This window comes from Carassius carassius, chromosome 34 (genome assembly GCF_963082965.1).
Source record: "Carassius carassius chromosome 34, fCarCar2.1, whole genome shotgun sequence".
NCBI classification, from domain to species: domain Eukaryota; kingdom Metazoa; phylum Chordata; class Actinopteri; order Cypriniformes; family Cyprinidae; genus Carassius; species Carassius carassius.
The window spans coordinates 6,238,767-6,258,489 of record NC_081788.1 but is presented as its reverse complement, the minus strand read 5'-3'; the positions used below and the strand labels follow the sequence as shown (position 1 = coordinate 6,258,489).

The following is a 19,723-nucleotide window of genomic DNA, read 5'->3' as shown; positions in this document are numbered from 1 at the left end:
CAATGCTATCTCATTCAAATCCTGGCGCAGCTGTCTCCACAAATAGTTAAACAGACAGCAGCAAAGGAATGATTGGAAATGTGTGTTGACTTTGCGGTCTGAATATACTTCCATCTGAAAGTAATAAGTACAGATTGTTTAATGGACTTAACTCTGAATCAGGATTCGGCAGTTCTTTGAGGATTGCACATTTCCCTGCTTCTAACGGCCTTAAAATACTGGAACGTATGATGGCTCCAACCACACAACCTTATATCCTTGAATTGTAGTTTCTACAGACCTTAACTCCTTAAAGCTGTCTGAATCCAACCAATCAAATTAGAGCTTGCCATTTTAATAAAGCTCTGGTCTGTGCAACATGTATCGCACGGCTCATGAACGGTCTGTGGGTGTGCTGCCTGAAACAGAGACATAAATACGGTGCCATACCTGCGTTTTAGCTTGTGTGTGGCGGCATCATTCATTGGTTGTTTTGATTGATCGCTGACAGGTCCAAGGCGAATTTTCCTCTGAACTAGTTTTCCTTCCAGCCCCACGTGCTGCATGGCAAACAGATCCCCTCTCTGCTCTTCATGTGGTGAGACCACCATAAACAGGACAGACCAGTATCCGCTTCCATTCAGCACTGGGCAGGAACTGGCCTCTCATAGATCACAGAGTGCCACTGACGGCCAGCATGGAGTCTTTGATTAGAGTTTGAAGTCATTTCGAGCAATCCCAGAGGCAGTTTACGCAATCTATTCAAAAGAGATGTGCTCCATCACAGTGTTTGGTGCCACATTTATACATCTGCCCTACAAAAACCCTAAAAAGTGTCTTTGCAATCCGTGGGTGTCTGAACTTAATGGCTCCTGTGTGAACAATGGAGTTGAGCTGCATTCATCAATCGAAAATCTGCTGCGTATCTTTAGCCAACAAGATCAAAGAGGAAATGGCTTTTCAGTTTGATGGCCCCATGTAAAAGACAAATCTTTTCCCACTCAGACTTTGCTTTTATGGCTTCTTCTTTTCAGAATATATATATATATATATATATATATATATACATATATATGTATGTCAAAATTTTCTTTTGAGTTTCATACAGGTTTGGATGAACATAAGGGTGAGTAAATTATGTCAGGAATTACATTTTTAGTGAATTGTCCCTTTAAAAAAATATAAAAATTAGGTTACTTGGAGGTGGGCCAATAAAAAAGCCCCTAGCAACCATTTAGAACCACATGCTAAAAACCACTTTGAACACCTTGGCAACAACATATTGTAGCAACACCCTAGCATCATGGCATTGCGCAGAGTAACTCCACTTGTATTGTCTTGTGAATGTTTGATGAATATTAAGGCCATAGTAGATGTGGATTTGTTTGTGAGCACACACGTACAGTAAGCAGCTTGACTAATTGTGCTGTGTGTAGGTTTGCGAGCCGAGCAGCTGTATTTCCCAGAACTTTCAATGGCGGCCCACTCCTCCTGGAGTCTTGTAATGTGATTAAAGGCTATTAATCATCAAAGCATCTCTCGCGGGACCCCTGACTCAGGGGCCGGGGGAAGAGCAGGGGCGGGACGTGTCAAGAAAGCTTTCAGCCGACACTCGCTCACACACACACACACACACACACACACACAGATCGCAGAAGATCAGGGTCACCTGCTACCCACAGACCCTCGAGTGTTATCTCTGTGCCGTACCATAGGATGAGTTTGGTTTTCCTGTATGAGCAGGAGTCAAGAATATCCCTTGTTTGGAAAAAGTCAAGTTCTTTATTTAGCATAAAGTGATTTTCATATACAGATTATCAGATATGCCGTCGTTTTCTATTTTCGGTTGGTCCGGGCTGTGTCCAGTCAGAATCATCTTATTCACATGATGCAGACCATCACAGTGTCCTAATTGTCAATGGGAAACTTGAGAGTTTTATTGAGTTTCCAACTCAATACAAGGGTGTGGCTTTGACTTTTAGGGGCGTGTCCATTATGAATCATGTTAGATACTAGGTGGTATCAGATGCAGCTGTTTGTCAATTTTAACTGTTTGTACACTTTTTATGAGATGAAGATTTCCAGAAAATAACATTAATTTAGCTAAATTATGAGATTAAGAGTATATTGCACTGCTAAAACTACTTTTTTTCCCTCATCATTCCCTGTGACTGCATGAAGATAATGCACATTAATTCAGTATGTAGCTTTGTGTTGTGGTATAAAGTGACAAAGAAATGGAGCAAGTCTCACTTGATTGCAATTTAACGTTTTCTGAACACTAATTAGAAAGGTGAAAAACTCCTGTTTCCAGTTTAAAAAATATATATAGTTTTTTCAATTTTAATGCTGGATATGTTGGACCTTTCTTTCCCTTTGTTTCCTGTCAGGTGGTCTATTTTACAGAGATGCACAATATCTTCACTGACCTGACAGATCAGATTGATCAGGGAGGTCTGACAGATGAACAGAGAAAGCAAGAGAACGAGGCCAAACTAAACGAGTTGCGCGCGCTGTCCATCGTGGCCGACGACTGAGACCGAAGACATCCTGTTACCCACGTCATACTCTGATGTTTTAATGAAGTCCTTTAATTTATTTCTCTTTTTTTGTTGATAATGTAGAAGTCTTGTTTTGTATATCTTTGACAGATCAAGCCATCACAAAACACTAATGATACTGTAAAACGTTTTAAACGTGTACAGATTCTCATACAAGCATGAAATATAGTTTCTTAGCTAGAGTTAATTACGTATTCTTTGCATTTAATTTTTCTGTTCCTGTGAGGATTTTTTGTCATAAGTCACTAAAACTGACCAACGATTGAAGCTCTAACAGATCATTTACATGCTTTCCCATTCACCAGGCCAAAATAAGTTATTATATGCTAAAACTGTTTTCTATCCATGATGAACATTTTTGTTGTCACTAGTTCAAACACTAAAATTGGATGTTCTTCAGCTTTTTAAAAGTAGCTTCAGAAAATAGTGTAACGCTGCAATAGTGCTGAGAATTTTTGATGATATCTTTGAAAAATGTTACAGTGTGATTGTCAGTTAACAGAAATCATGTTAGCCTTCGAATGAATCCACATGGAGAAACTGTGATGGTCTACATGCATTTAACTGATACTCTGCCTCCCTCTACTGACAGTGAAACAGTTTTCTTTCTTTTTTGTATCTGACCGGTTTATGTTCTCTGTATTTTGTAATGAAGGAAAGACCGGTTTATTTACCAATAGTCTTACAGCCATATTACACAATGGATGTTTTTTTTAAGCCACCCATTTTCATCTCCATGTCATGTGCATCAATTACTGACAATCACTATTTAGTGAAGTGTTTTGAAACTGGAAGAGCCTTGATTGTATAAACAGATTATTGGTTGAGTTTGACCGTTATTTCAGTTGGATTATTGATGTGCCTTCACAGTAGGTTATGATGCTCACTGTGGTCATGGAGTTTGATGTTAACCTGAATTCAGTGTAAGTCTACCAAGCAACTTAATGTAAGCTTTACGCAATGTTTTTACAGTACATTCTCGCTTTGCTTCTGAAATAATCTAAAACATTTTCTCTAAGACTCTGGACCACAGACCGTGTCCGTTAGAGCTGTATAAAAAGGAACATCTGTAATAAGGCATTGTCTTTATTCTCCTGTCAATAAAATGAAGTAAAATACAGTACATCTCTATCAGCTGCAATTAGTCAAACATTTACAGTTGAAAACACTCATTTACAGACTGTCGAACAGACATTTCATCTGGATGAATGAAAGGAAGCAGATTCTTCTTCAGAGGTGCAACTTCAGACTCACTTACATATCTATGAAACTGACTGAAAAGCTATTCATTGTGAGAAGTTCATCGGTTCCCAAATCTTTGAAGATGCAACCGAATGTTCCTGAACTATGTATTAAGGTCGGAGTGTATCTGTCAGGCCTAAATGACCTCAGTTCAAACAATCTAGATCACTACATGAGAAGCAAAGATGTGGCGTCTTCAGTCTTCATAAATTACAGAGCACAGTTTGTCAGTAGCATCTGGCTTATTAGCAAGTCTTGTTAAGTTAGCTGAAATGTTTTGGAGAAAGTCACTGGATAATGTGATCATGTGGAGAGCGTGTGAGGTCTATACGGATGATTTACTGTACATCTGTGCGATCTGCTCGCTGAAGACTCGCCGCAGATCCACGCGCCTGCTCTTCAGGGTCGGCGTGAGGAGGCCGTTGGACACGCTAAACATTTCAGGGTGCAAATACAAGTCCTTCACCTGAGAAAGAGAGAGAAAGCAGCTGAAGCAGTGGATATTCATGAACACACAACAAAATCCAGCTTTATATATATTTCGGTGTGCTTCTTAACATTTGACTCCAATGCCTTCAATTCTTTACAATATCCAAAGACTCCATGACTTTCGTCATGGTTGTAATCTTTCATTCGTATCAAGGTTCTATTATTTACTGGATAAGGATTAAGTGATTTTTAAAGTATTTTTAAGCTCAAAAATGCTTGCTTAATGCACAAAGAAGAACTCATGCGAAGCTCAAATGTGTTTTAAAAAATAACTAATTTGTTCTGGTGTCAAACAAGTACGGTTGAGCTTACATTTTAAATATTTGATGCAATCTACATATGCGTTCATCAGAGTTTATATGTAAAAAGAAAGTCGTAAATAGATCGGTCAATCATATGAAACAATCATGTCTCTTCAGAAAACCTGGCCATTTGATTCATATGGATTTCTTTCATAATCTCTTCAAGAATTTTTTGAAGTGTCCAAGTTTTGGTGGAATGAACTAGCAATGTAGATACAGAAATCTCTCCGGTTTCATTGAAAATCTCTTCATTTGTGTTTCGAAGACGAGCAAAAGTCTTACAGGTTTGGTATGACATGAGGGTGAGTAAATGAGAGAAATTCTATTTATTTTTTTTTTTTTACTAGTCCTTTAAAAGGAAGAAATTTAAACCGTTTTTTTTACTCCATTTCTACCCAATACAATTTTATAGAGCTTGGAATTTTTAGAAAAAAAACATTTATATCTTCAGGTTTCCCAAGACTGGAAAAGGGAAACTTCTTCAAAGGAAACAAACAGTGGAGAGGGTAAATTAAAATAGGAAATATATTGATTTTTCATTACCTTATCTTATATGAATCCATGTTTTGTCTTATTTTAAATCATTTAAAAGTCGTTTTAAGAAACTCTGGTGTAAAATAAAACTTGTACTATTACTAATATTATTTGCTTTTTTTTTTCTTCTTCACAAAAATGATCAAGCAACTTTGAGATCAAACAAAAATTGGCAGACCCTGAAACCAGCTCCACACACAGAAATTACTTTATAAAGGCATTTCAAAAAATGAATCCGTTTTCAAAAGTAGCCTAACCTCGACTTCACAACAGCAATAATGCATATTTGAATATTTTAAGCAAGTGCTTTAACAAAACTGCAAGCTGCTCAACCCCGCTAAGATCTGGCCCGCTTAGCTTCTTTTGTAAATGTATTTCCATACTATACATCTTTAAAAACAATTAAATATGAATCATTCTTCACATGTGTTGATTGACACGCTTTCAGTTAAGCGGTAAATGACCCAGAATGCTCTTCTACCTGCTCAAATGACTTGAGACCTGCCTCCTTCCCCACTGCAGTCATGTCCTCCAGCACAGCTTTCTTCACATCCTGCCAGGAATGACATTTTAATGTGTGCATGAGCATGAGTTTGAATAGTTTAGGAAAGGTTCACCCCCAAAAAAAGAAAATCTGCTTGAAAATGTACTTAACCTCATCAGAACAGATTTGGAGAAATGTAGCATTACATTACTTGCTCACCAATGGATGCTCTGCAGTGAATGGGTGCCGTCAGAATGAGAGTCCAAACATCTGATAAAAACATCACAATAATCCACAAGTATCTACATATCTCCAGTGCATGGCTTGGGAAGCCAAAAGCTGCATGTTTGTAAGAAACACATCCATCAGGGTGTTGCTTCTAGCCAAAATATGAGTCCATAATCCATAATAACTCTTTCTTCAGTTAAAAAAAAAATAAATAATAAACCAGAATCCACCAACATATTTGATTAGAACTGCATATTCCTCTCCTGAGACTTTATTATGGAAGCAAAAATGAAGTTAAAAGACATCTTAATGATGGATTTGTTTGGCTTCCCAAGCCACTGACTCAAGGGGTGTGGATTACTTCTGGATGTTTGGATTCTCATTCTGATGGCACCCATTGACTGTAGAGGATCCATTGGTGAGCAAGTCATGTAATGATACATTGAGAGAGCTAAATGTGTGTGTGTATTGTGTGTGGCATTAAAGCTCACAGGATTTAGACAAAGCTCTTCGTATGATCCAACGATGCCTCTTTCTTTGGCCCAGTCGACAAACACCTCCGGGTCTGGAACTACAACTCCTATCAGATGAGACTAAAGACAGAGAAACACACGGACTGCAGTCAGTTTCACAGAACTGAAAACAGAAGGACAGCGTTTACACTCGATGCTCAAAACTGCTGCACTTAAAAGTGTGTACACTTACTTGTAGACTATCTCCGTGCACAAAGACCTGCAGAACAGCAACACAGCGAGTGTAGACGTTCTCGATCTTCTCCGGAGCGATGTACTCGCCCTGGGACAGCTTAAAGATGTGCTTCTTCCTGTCTACAATGCGCAGAGTCCCGTTCTGAAAGACCAGAGAGACGGCCAACGTTCACAAGAGATTTACATTTAGAGATAAATGGATCAAAAATGAAAATTCTGTCATCCTTTAGTTGTTCCAAAGCTGTATGAGTTTCTTTCTTCTGCTGGAGACACAATAAGATATTTTAAAGAATGATGGTAACCAAACAGTTGCTGGTTCCCATTGACTTCCACAGTAGTTTTTTTCCACACTATTGAAGTAAATGGCTTTTGGTTTGGTTACTGACATTCTTCAAAATATCAGCTTTTGTGCTCACCAGAAGAGACAACACATACATTTTTGGAACAACTCAAGGGAACAGAATTTACATTTCTGGGTGAATTCAACTTTTAAAGGATAAATTTATGCTGCATACAAATAGTATGCAATGATTTAAAGTGATTTGAAGCAGCTGAGGGTCTCACCGGCAGCCACTGTCCCACGTCTCCAGTGTGAAGCCAGCCGTCCGCGTCCAGAGCCTCTCCTGTCCTCTCCTCATCCTTCAGATACCCTCGGAAGACGCTGTGACCCCGGATGCAGATCTGGCACGTATAATGACAGAGAAGTTTGTTCATTTTAGCTCAACGATTTGTCAAAAGTGTTCCCAGAGACCCTAACATAGTGTGTAAGGCCAATGTTATGGGTCACTTTCTACAATTGTTGGTAGATAAGTCCCAAAATTCCCCCTAACTGCAGAAAATGTGCCCATGTTTGGTTGGTGGGTTCACTTCCCACCGTCATCCAGATACTGACCTCTCCTTCTCCATTCTTGGCATAGTAGTTCATGTCAGGGATGTCTGTTAACTTCACCACAGCACAGGGTAAAGGAGCTCCGACGTGACCTGAAACACACCCGACCGGGAGTATTTGGCTTTCTGTTGTTCAAGCAATGCACATTTCGGCTGATGTAGCAGGTCATCTGGGTCTCCATGCATCATACGTTAGGTAGTACACCATTCAGAACTAAAGCAGGCCTATAAAGACGGATGAACACAAACCTGCACTCCAGTCACCAGGCATAGAGAAGGTACATCCAGCAGTGCACTCCGTCTGCCCATAACCCTCAAAAATCTGAAACCAGATTAAACAAAGCCTGTCAGTATCATGACCAATACTGCTGAATATATATATATTTATACACACAGTCATGCCCAAAAATATGGACACCCTTGGTAAATATGATCAAAGAAGGCTGTGAAAATTCATCTGCATTCTTAATCCTTTTGATCTTTTATTAAAAAAAAAAACAAAAATATTCACAAAAATCTAAACTTTCATTGGATAGGAAGAATTTAAAATGGGGGAAATGTTTTTCTCAAATACACATTGGCCACAATTAAGGACACCCCTAGAAATTCTTATGAGTAAAATATCTCTGAAGTATATTCCTATTCATATTCACAATTTTGAGCACTCCAGCGTGATTATAAACATTAAATTATCCAGTCATTGCTTCCTGTTTCACATAAATATAAATGGGGGGAAAACAAAGCCCAAATTCCCTTAATCATCCACCACCATGAAAAAAAAACAATGGATATATTTCTGATGTGCATCAATAATTAAGAATTTCCAATCAACAGAAAATGTTATGAAACTGCCTGGAAGAGGACGTGTGTCTATATCGTCCTAATTTTTTATTTGATTTAATGGTTTATTTATTAGGGGACAGTGCAATTTCATAAAACACATGAACAAACATGGTTAGAAAAAAAGCCAGAATTAGCCGAAAGGCTATTTTTCATCTGTAGTCCCCTGGCCAAGATGTAAAAAAAAAGCATTAAAATACGAACAAGAAAATACATTTACAAGTCTATGGCAAATTGACTACAATATAACTACAATATAAATGACACTGTAAAATAACTTAAGGTACATAATACCTGTTACAATAATAAGACACACAAAAAACACATTTTCAAAAAGGCTATAGTACGTATATCAAATATATAATACAGCTCAATAGGCTCGGCTTTTAATGTTGGCAGACATAATTGTTAATGAGCCAAATTTTCACATTTTTTGTAAAGACCTTGTAAGTGTTGAGCGGTCTAACCTCCTCAGGTATAAAATTCCATTCAGTAGCGCCCCTCGCTGACCAGGCCGAGCGGCTGAAAACGCTCCTGCGCAGAGGGATGACACAGTCCCCTCTGGCAGAGCCTCGAGTAACACGCTCAGAGCTGTTTCTTTGGCTGATGAACTCAGCCAGAGGAGATTCAAATTTAAAAACTTATGAAGACTGTTCCAGTTTAAAAGGCTGTGTTTTTGTAAAATTGCACAGTGATGATAGTGCCTTGGATTTTTGTCCTTGATTTTAATGGCTTGTTTATATAATGTTTCTAAAGGTCTTTTTGCGCTCTGACTTGCTTGAGACCAACTTGTAAAGAAGTAGTTGAGGTGGCTGAAAATCATGGAATGTAAAAAAATTTGTGCAGCTTCGGTTGACATGTCATTTCGAATTGAGCGGAAATGTGCAAGATTAAACTTGATTATTTTACATAATTTTTCAATATGGGCTTTAAAAGGAGAGATCTGAATCTATTACTTAGCCAAGATATTTGTATTGATCTATGATTCATAATTTTTCTCCAGCAACTATTATGTCAGGATTAAATGAAGCTCTATTGGTTTTACTGAAGAACATACCTACAGTTTTCGAAATATTTAGTTGCAGGCAGTTCTCCTGCAGCCAGGATGTAACACGAGTTATTGTTTTAGTAAGTTTATCGGCAACAATGTCATTAGAGCAACCATTAACAAATAGAACGGTGTCATCCGCATACATTAAACATTCTACTTCAGAGCAAACATTAGGAAGTCATTGATATAAAGGCTAAATAAGGTGTCGTTCACACCAGTTTCTGTGTCTGGTCTATTTTTTGTGTAAGAGTGGTCCTAATATTGAGCCCTGAGGAACCCCGGTGGTTATCCTAAGCGACTCAGAATTGCAGTTGTTAATTAGTACAGATTTTGTACAATCATGCAGGTAGGATTCAAACCAGCTAACAGTGTCACGAGAAAATTTAAATAGTGGAAGCTTATTAAGTAGAACAGAGTGGTTCACCGTATCAAAGGCTTTCTTGAGATCCAAGAATACCGCCCCATGTGTACAATTAAATATACTGCTGTATTTTTTTGATGTTGTGGGCCTATATTTCTGCTGGAGGTTCTGGACATCTTGTTTAGACACATGGCATCATGGATTCGATCAAATACCAACAGATAAAAAATCAGTAAGTGACTGACTCTGTTAGAAATCTTATAATGGACCATGTTTGGATCTTCCAACTGTACAATAATTCAAACACAAACCTCAAAAACAACACAGAAATGGGTCACTAAGCTCAAAACCAAGTTTCTGCTATAGCCATTCCAGTCCTTTGACCTGAACCCTACAGAAAATGAGAGGAGTGAACTGAAGAGGAGAAGCACCAACATGGAGCTGGGAATCTGAAGGTTCTGGAGTGATTCTGGATGAAGGAATGGTCTCTGATCTCTCATCAGGTGTTCTCTAACCTCATCAGGCATTATAGGAGAACATTTAGACCTGTTAAACTGGCAAATGGAGGTTTCAAAAAGTATTGATTCAAAGGGTTAATTATGGCCAATGTGTATTAGAGAAAAACATTTATTTCATAATGATATTTCCCCCCATTTTAAATTCTTATTATCCAATGAAAGGTAAGATTTTTGTGATTTAAAAAAAAAAAAAGATCAAAAGGATTAAAAATGCAGATGAATTTTCACACCCTTCTTTGATCATATTTACCAAGGCTGTCCATATTTTTGGGCATGACTGTGTATTATATATATATATCTATATATATATATATATATAAAATTCAGTTTCATTTTAGTTGTAGTTTAGCTTTAATACTTTTATGTGCTTTTTTCATTTCTCAGTAACATTTTCAATTAGATTTAAATTTTTAGCATTGGTTAACATTAGTTAACATGAATTAATAATGAAAATAATTCTATAGCATTTATTAAACTTGGTTTGTGTGTTCATTTCATCATTTACTAATGGATTATTAAAATCAAAGGATGTATCTGTTAATATTTAATGGACCTGAGTTTATATAAATTTCCATTGAACGGTTGCATTTTTATTAACTAATGTCAACAAAGATGAATTAATAAATAGTACATATTATTTGCTCACTGTTAACTGATTTTATCACATTAGCATTGACTTATAGGACCTTATTTGTAAAGCGTAACCAATATTTCTGTTTAGCTTTATTTTATTTCAGTTTTAGTCATTGTTGTCAATTCTTATTTTGTTTCAGTCAGTTGACCAAAGCAACTTTCAGACTTTCTTTATAAAAGACTTCAAATTTCTGTTTTGCATCTAATATTTGCATTATTTAATTTCAGCTTTGATGAAATTAGTTTTCATAGTTCAATGGGTTTTGTTTTAGTTAATAGTAACAACATTGCATCCAAATCGATGTGGTGTCAGAGCTGATGGGAAGCCTTGCTTAACCGACATGAAAAAGCATTTGCATGTGAATAAAAAAGCCTTTGAGTACTTCAATCTGATGTTGAAGAGTTATTACTCGAGGACTCACCAGACAGCCGAGGGTGGCCCTGAGGAAAGACAGGACAGTCGGAGAGATCGGAGCGGATGCTGTGAGGATGAAGCGCAGGTTTCCACCCAGACTGGCCTACAGGAAGAAAGAAAGAGAGAGAGAGATGAATGAAGGAACAACTGACTTTATTTTGCTTGGCACACACACATCACATCAAGTCACAAATATAACACAAGTGGGCAGTTTCCATCAAATCGTTGAAGAGCTGCAGCTTGATGTTAATGTGAAAGAGACGTGCCTGTATCTTATTGAAGATCAGCCGGTCCCACAGACTGTTGTTCCTCACGACTCCACTGCTCAGCTCGGCCTGTTTCATCTTCACAGCGTAATGAAGAAGAGCTCTCCTCAGCGGAGACGTCACCGAGCCCAGAATCTAACACACAGAGCGGGTTAACACTCATTATTCTCCATGTGTGTCCAACACTGTCATGTAGCACTCACTTTATCATAGATGCGGTTGAGTAATCGAGGGACCACGGGGAAGAAGGTGGGCTTTAGGGTCTTTAGGTCATCCATCAGCAAAGAAATGTCACCCTGGTAAAAACCAACCCTTGCTCCGTGACAGAACATCGAGACCTGAAGAAGAGAGGAGTCTGGATTGAATTCAGTCAGTATGCAATAAAGTTCATTAACATTCATTTACGCATTAGGTATCGTTATATAACATCTAATAATATTGGTTAATGTTATTTTACACACTGTGGGTCAAAGGTCAATAATTGTGCAATAATTATCAATAATTAAAGGAATAATTATGATTTTTAATGTTTCTGAAAGAAGTCACTTCTTAAGCTGCATTTATTTGCTCTACAATAAAAACTGTCAAAACAATAACATTGTGAAAAATTATTCAAATCAGGTCTTCAGTGTCACATGATCCTTCAGAAATCATCCCTACGTGCTGATTTCTTATTATCAATATTGGAAGCAGTATTTTTGTGATACACTACCATTAAAAATGTGCGGGTAAGTAAGATTTTTAAATAAAAATAAATATTAGATTTTATTGAATTGATCAACAAAATGACAGCAAAGACATTTACAATGCTACAAAATATATCTATATTCCTACATTTTAAAATATATTCAAGCAGGAAATGGCTCCTTTAAACTGTAATAATATTTTACAATATGACTATGTAGTTTGCATTAAATAAATGCAGCCTTTAAATGTATATAAATATACTATTCAAGTTCATTCATGCTAAATTAATGTAATTATATAATACTGTAAATGTTTAAAATCTTTATGTAGACATATACATTATTAAGAATTAATAGGCTATGCTGTAAAACCTACTTGATTTGATTTACTCTTAACTTCTGAACAATGTCATTAACTTTACTTCACACCATCAGAACATTTAAAAAACCTACTTCCACCATGACTTTTCAGATGAAGCCAAGTGAAATCTTTTCAGATGGAATAATAATATTATGCTAATAATTCTATTAATAATGGTAAGCTCGGAGTCTGAATGAGTTACCTGGATCATACGCTCAAACATGTGCGCAAGTGGCAGATAGGAGATGGACACATCCTCTTGACGAATCACAAAGTAGCCCTGGCGAGTGTGAATATGAAATATAACAAATGCTTTAAAATATAACAAATAGTTTAAAATGGCAAGCTGATCAGGTTTTCATCTGGCATTTCACTTTCAAGCAAAATATCAGTAGTGGTTGTTTTAAGAAGCAGTGCATGTTTAAGAAAAAAGCATGAAGCCCATTTCACCATTTTAACACACAACACAAGATAAAAAGAACAAAGAGTTTCATAAACAGGACTTCAAAGAGAAAGATTTCACGGGAAACACAAGGTCTCTATTAAAGAAGCAACAGAAGGAAGAGGAACAGGACAGACGATAAGATGAAAGCAATGGAGAGATGAAGGGAAATGAGGATGAGAAAGAAAAGAAAGCAGACACACAGGAAGCAGAAAACAGTCTGAACTGACCTCGAGGATCTTGATGACAGAGGAGGTGTTGGAGGCGATGTTGCCGTGAGTGATCATGGCTCCTTTAGGTTTCCCTACATGAAATAAAAAATAAAAAGAATCTAAACCCAAATATTTATCTATTGTGGTCATGATATGGTATCAAAGGATCCTAATTTCACAGGTCTCCCTAACACAACATCAAATTAGTTTGGTTATATATTATAACGAATTAAAAATGGCTGGTCAGATCAATCCGACACTAACGTTACCTGTGGTCCCACTGGTGAAACACACCACAGCCAGATCCTGAGGTTTAGGAGGCTGAAGCCAATGCAAACATGAACAAACATACATTAATTATCCAACAACTACATCTCTACAAAGTAAAATATCAATATAATCAATACGCAATCTAATTAATATGCATTAAGTAGCCGTGAGGTGCAGGAACGACCATAAGTTCAGTAAACTCAGATGGCATGGTCTTTGATATGATGATTTAATCTGCTAGCAAGTCGATGAGCTTGCTTGCTCAACATTTGAACAGTCTGGTTCAGCGTTCACAGTACGCCTGCTCTGCATCACCCTCTCACGTTCATCAGACACCCTCCACCTCCCCCAGCACCACCTGTCTAGATTTGCTACAGGCGATATTATGTACTTCTATTTGTACAGCATGTCCGATCACACAAAATGTTTTTTTTTTTCTCACTGCACTGCCATCCCATTGTTTTTATAAAAACATGCATTAAATGCATGTATTTGACAGTTATGCTTGCAAATTACGTCTTTTGAAGGGTTTTTGCATCTAAAAGTGCAGTATTCATGTTAAAAAAATGCACTTTCATATCACATTCTTAGCGCAAAAATGTGTGTCAATGATCCGTTACATCTAGTTAGACCATAATAAATTCATTAACACTGTCTTTTTACTTGATAGCATGATAAATGATAAAGCTATTCTGAAAGTTATTATGAGGAAAAAAGAAACAAGGAGCTCTTACCACAGGAGGCTTTAAATTTTCTCTTCCCAGATCCTGCAATGCATAAAAATACACAGATTTAGATCGACCACAGAGTTACTGTAATTGTTAACTGTGAAATGTATATTGTAAAAATAGATTCAAAGTAAATCCTACACCTTTTTTTTCCCAGTGTGGTCATGTCTTTATGACCAGTGAAGGCAATACATTATGAAAAAAAACAGGATTTTTCTCGCTCATTTGAGTCTTAAAAATGGCATCCATGTTTACCATCCAATAGCTAATAAGTATTTAGCAATTTGGTCCATTCTGATTAATTCCAGTGTGAACAACATTGGTGCACAGAAGATAATCAATTACAATCATTTATTTATTAACATCATTTGCATATAATGGTCCTAAAAACTTGTTTAACTGTAAGGGTCAGAGAGAGAATGGAAAAGGGTCATCCAAGTAAATTGTAGAAAATGACAAGATATTAAATTTAATTTAATATTGTGTCATAGGAGTTTCATAGGAGAGACGCAGAGGACAGAGAAAAATGGAGATGGATGATCCGCAGCGGTGACCCCTAATCATGAGAAGCCGAAAGAAGAAGATGATTTGTGTCATTGGAGTTGCATTAATATTACTCCTGACCATTATCTGTGAGAGCTGTAGTATCTCCACACCGCACTTCCTTCCTCTCTCCAGCAGGGCGGCGCTGAAGGGGTTAAAGAGCACCAGACAGGAGAGAGCGGGAGTCACTCCCTCCTCCTTAATCTTCAACAGAGATTCTGCCTTATCCTCCTTATCACACACCACCATAGAGATCTCCGCTGGAGAGAGATCCGAGACAAGAAAGATGAATCTCAAACAGTGCTATTAAGATTCAAATCGAAATTCTAACATCACAGCTTCGTTCTGAGGCATTATCGTTACTCACCCAGGTAAAGGATGTGAACCATGGCCTCTAATCCAAGTGTATCGTACAGAGGCACCAGAACCATGGAGAATGTGTAGCAGGCCAGCTCTGCAATGACCCACTGCAGCCAGCAGGGGGAGACAAACAAAACAGCAACATATTAGAAACGTTCAGTTTTATATACCTGGAGAAATCCATTAGCATTCCCATTCATCTCACTGGAAGTTGCTCATCTGGTGAATGTGACTTTGCTCACAGGCATTCAGTGATTTAACTATTTTGCTTTTTCATTTAATTTTAATTTGACTATCTGCAGTGTTGCCTAGACCGTGAATTTTCAATAGGATCAACAATATTCAGACTGACGACACCAACAGGAATGAGCACATTTGATGATGAATGAAATGAAAAGAAATTTGCTGTGTTTTCCAGCACATGGCAACCCGGGGTGCTGAAATACAATTGGGTAAACTGGCAGTGGGCGGGACTCACAAACCAAAACAAAAGGTAGACATTCCGGCTGGAACGCACGCTTTCAGAGGAGAACTACTGACAGTAGCATTGTTTTTCAGATAAACAAGCATGTTAACTTATCATGGTTCTTAAATATCTGCATAAATATTATGGAATTTTTATGCTTTATTAGAGTCAAAAACCTGTAAGTATAAAAACAAACCTTGAGCATTATTTTGTCTTTTGAACACTGATGAATTCGTGCTCACAAAAAGCCCAGGAAATTAGAAATGAGTCTGTGTATGATATACCTCTGGTCTGTTTTGTGCGAAGATGCCCACAAACTGCTGTGGGTTTGGTTTGCAACCCTTCGCCAACAATCCTGATCCCAACACCTGTGCCCTTTCTGCAACCTGTAACAAACACATTACCAAGAAAAACACTCAGAGTACTTCTGCTGGGTTATTACATGATTATTATACAGTAGTAAATGTGTTGTAACATGCATTGCTCTCACCTCAGTGTAAGAGATCCACTGATAGGGCTCTCCGGGTTTCCTGAAGCCGAGACACGGGCCATTACCTGCACAACACAAGTAATACTGTTCATGACTGTCTGTCATTAAACAATATGGTCAAATACATGTTTATAATGATTACTGGCTTCTGAACTGTATAACTGACTGACATGCTGTTCAATGTGCTTTACATCCTGGTCATCTTGTCTGAGTTTATTAATGACTTTCTGTTGTCTCGGAGCTGAATAATGACACTCTTGTCTTGTTAGAGCTGCTGTACAGCAGATTTGCCTCATATTTGATGAAGTTTGCTTCACTGATTCTGTCATTTTTCTGTTTATTAGTTTGAAACAGTGTGTGTTTTCTATAAAGTGCTATATGAATAAAGACAACTTAATATAAAGCTGATTGTAAATGACTTCTTACTTGCTGTATATCTGTTGTTCTAAAACTTCTTTATTTTTCTCATCACAAATGCTTTCTATGTTTGATAAATCCAAGAAAAAAAAATACTCAAACTCAGCAATTGACCAAGAAACTATTGTACAATCCATCCACTGAGGGAAGCCCCATGTGATGAAAGCATTATTGATCTGAAAAAGCCATGCAGAGCACTGCAGTAAATGAAAAGAAAGAAAAACCGAGTCGGACACAGAATTCATCTAGGATCAGTGAACGAGACAGTCATGCGAAATGTTTTTTCTGTATATTTATACAAACGGTTTTCAAGTTGTTCAGAGAGAAATCACACAGACCTGCTATCTGCAGTCCTCTCTGGAACATGTCGTACACTGTCTTTGTGTCCTCAAAGTAAAACTCTAGTAGACGGTCATCCTTCAGTAAAGCTGAGCGTCTACAGCTCTGATCTCCCTGTAACGCACACAGACATTAGTACGAGTTATATTACCAGACATTCAAAGTGATATGCAAAGCTCCTTCACTGTGAAGAAGAAAAAAAAAAGTAAATAAAACAAAGAATTTTCCATTGGTCTTAGTACGCGATCTACCTACAGAAGAGTCAAGTTTTAAATAGGAAAAATATAGAATACTAACAGTCTACTCAGATTCAATGATCTATGCTAAGCTAAGATAAAATTGCTACCACCAGACCCAGAGATCGCCTGACTGGATTCGAAAACGGTCAAACTCAACGGTTTAACTCTAGTGGAGTTGGAAAATAAGCCTATTTTTTTTAAAAAGAAAAAAAACAGTGTTCCTTTACGATTTCTTACTTCTCAGCTGAAAAAATTAAGAAATAAATAACATCTGGTCTAAGTTGGTACTGAAGTTTGATTAGACCGTAATGTTAGTAGAGTAGTTTTTAGACATTTTTTCAGCTAAACAGTCTGAAAGAGCAACTTGACTAGGAAGACCACTTTAAACCAGCTAAATCAGCAAAGCAAGCTCGACTTATTATTTATTTCATCATTTATTAATTAAGGAGTCATGTTCGATAGACCATTCCCGAATAAGGTTTCACATACTGTATTTATTTCATTTCATTTATATAAGCACAAATAAACACAACAGAAGTTGACCACAGTGCTTTACAGAATATAAAACTATGATACAAAAAAATGACTAAATTACTAATTAACTAAATAACTAAATAAATAAAACATAATTAAGAATAAGACTTCGATTTAACAGGCACCCGACTGATGTGTTCAGATTTTAAAGTTCAGACAGGTACGAGGGTGCAAGATCATTAAGAGATTTAAAAACAAACATACAATCGAGATCAAACGAAAGCATTTGTGACTCTTTCAAGATCATTGGGGGACAGAAACGGCTTTACTCTAGACAGAAGATTCAGATGAAAAAAGCCTGACTTAACTACTATGTTTATGTGTTGATCAAACTTAAAGGAAGAGTCCCATATAGGATGAAATTAGAGCATTAATTGACGTCTAGTTCGAGTCGATCTTGTTCGGTTCATTTGGATTCTGAAACTTCATTTTCAGCATTTCATGTCCCACACACACCAACTACTAACAAATAATAATACAAATGTTATAGTTTGTATTAAATGATCATAATTTGTGCATGTAGGGATTAAAATGTGTATTTGTGGATCAGGCGACGCGCGTGCATTCATCCATGTCTCTTCGGAGTCGATTTTATTGGATTCATTTGAATTTTGAGACTTTCGTTCCGCCCTTTAAGCCTTGCCCAATCCACACACTGTGGTAAAAGCTTTTGGTAAAATCTGTGATCTCTGACCCAGTTCATTTGCTGGTTTCCAGGTCTGTGTTTTCCACCAACTAGCATCTATGTGAACTATGTTTCCTAAATATCTGGAACATATTATAGTATTTTATGCTTTAACAGGGCCAAATTACACAGCACCTTTAAATATTTTTCACTTAATATGAGTATTTTATTAGATAGATATTAGTTTTAGTTAGCGATCATTACCTGCACAGGTATGGACTGGGCTTGCAGGTCACATGGAGGCTGGATTGGTCGAGGTCTGGTCATCAGCCAATAGGTTGTGAGAGAGGCTAGCGCTCCTAAGCCTATGATAGAGGACAGAGAGAAGGACGAGGGCAGAGATGGAAGGAGCGTCTTCAGATTGTCCATCTCAGATTTGCTGTCTCCTCCGCTGAAACGCAGGGAACGTAACCAATCCTGAAACTGCATAGCTGTAAAAGAGACATGGATTCACTGCCATTAATATCAGCATAAGAGTCAAATACTTCACAGTTCTGGATGAGAGCAGTTACACATCCACAGCATCAAAATACTTTAGTAAATCTAAAAGTAGCCCAACCTAAAAGCTTGCTTTGATAACACCTAATCTGATAAATCTGTGGTTCACAAATATTTTATATATATTACAGGTTATACAGAACACAAAATAAGATATTTTGAAATGTTGGTAAACAAACAGCTTTAGAGACTGCTGACATTTCATATTTCAAAATATAGGATTTTATATTCCACAGAAGAAAGTCAGGTGAACTATATATACACATACAGTATACATATGCATATACATTAAATATACATATGCATGAAATATATTTCTAAAATAGAACTTTATTGTAAAGTGTTACCTATATATATATATATATATATATATATATATATATATATATATATATATATATATATATATATATATATATATATAGACACACACTAGTGTTGGGCGATATGGTCATTTTTCAAATTCTCATATCGTCAGCCCGTGAGATAGACAGTACTTGATATTATCGTGCATGAGTGGAGCAATAGAGATACTCTTTGTTCTTGTCATAGCATAACTGTTTGGTGTTTTAAACCACGCAGGTGCGCGAGAGATTGAGCGCCTATGTAATCACCAATAATCAAAAAAATATACTTTCAAACATACTGATTAGAGCCCGACCGATATTATCGGCCGATATAAGCTAATTGCATTTAAATCGGCATCGCCATTTATAACTGCCTATGAAACATGAGAAACAGAGTCTCATGCTTCACTCATATTATGAGTGTTGCATAGTGTGCCCACCAGAGGGAGCTCTGCAGCTCCAGAGTTAACAACAGCGCCAGAAGTCCACTACAGAAGAAAGCGATTAGCCACGGAGATGTAACTTACTGTTTTGACGGTGAGTCTGTCGTTCGTCATGTGAAATGATTGTAGATTTAGTTCATACCCTGTGTATAAAAACTGTGTGGT

The 19,723-nt window shown here is 37.1% G+C and overlaps 2 protein-coding genes and 1 long non-coding RNA gene across 5 annotated transcripts in view; 2 read left to right on the top strand and 1 right to left on the bottom strand.

Moving 5' to 3' along the window:
* Window positions 1–2,734, top strand: part of LOC132115381 (bridging integrator 3) — a 51,796-nt gene extending 49,062 nt beyond the window's left edge. For all 3 annotated transcript variants that reach the window (XM_059523830.1, XM_059523831.1, XM_059523832.1), the window contains one exon: window positions 2,370–2,734. In XM_059523830.1, coding sequence (XP_059379813.1) covers window positions 2,370–2,516 — 147 coding nt within the window. In that variant the 3' untranslated portion in view covers window positions 2,517–2,734. The remainder of the gene's footprint in view (window positions 1–2,369) is intronic.
* Window positions 2,735–3,608: 874 nt separating this feature from the next.
* LOC132115380 (long-chain-fatty-acid--CoA ligase 1-like) overlaps window positions 3,609–19,723 on the bottom strand; it is a 30,063-nt gene continuing 13,948 nt past the window's right edge. Inside the window, exons 2-21 of the mRNA XM_059523829.1 lie at window positions 18,475–18,701; window positions 16,812–16,926; window positions 16,057–16,121; window positions 15,851–15,952; window positions 15,108–15,207; window positions 14,822–15,000; window positions 14,204–14,236; window positions 13,469–13,520; window positions 13,218–13,291; window positions 12,748–12,825; window positions 11,702–11,836; window positions 11,499–11,633; window positions 11,240–11,335; window positions 7,664–7,736; window positions 7,419–7,507; window positions 7,091–7,207; window positions 6,525–6,668; window positions 6,311–6,412; window positions 5,589–5,660; window positions 3,609–4,248 (exon numbers count right to left, since the gene is read on the bottom strand). Coding sequence (XP_059379812.1) covers window positions 4,108–4,248; window positions 5,589–5,660; window positions 6,311–6,412; window positions 6,525–6,668; window positions 7,091–7,207; window positions 7,419–7,507; window positions 7,664–7,736; window positions 11,240–11,335; window positions 11,499–11,633; window positions 11,702–11,836; window positions 12,748–12,825; window positions 13,218–13,291; window positions 13,469–13,520; window positions 14,204–14,236; window positions 14,822–15,000; window positions 15,108–15,207; window positions 15,851–15,952; window positions 16,057–16,121; window positions 16,812–16,926; window positions 18,475–18,699 — 2,127 coding nt within the window. The 5' untranslated portion in view covers window positions 18,700–18,701 and the 3' untranslated portion in view covers window positions 3,609–4,107. The remainder of the gene's footprint in view (window positions 4,249–5,588; window positions 5,661–6,310; window positions 6,413–6,524; window positions 6,669–7,090; window positions 7,208–7,418; window positions 7,508–7,663; window positions 7,737–11,239; window positions 11,336–11,498; window positions 11,634–11,701; window positions 11,837–12,747; window positions 12,826–13,217; window positions 13,292–13,468; window positions 13,521–14,203; window positions 14,237–14,821; window positions 15,001–15,107; window positions 15,208–15,850; window positions 15,953–16,056; window positions 16,122–16,811; window positions 16,927–18,474; window positions 18,702–19,723) is intronic.
* LOC132115087 (uncharacterized) lies at window positions 9,205–9,679 on the top strand. Its single transcript, XR_009425409.1, has 3 exons — window positions 9,205–9,376; window positions 9,430–9,507; window positions 9,554–9,679. It is a non-coding gene; the product is annotated as an uncharacterized LOC132115087 (long non-coding RNA).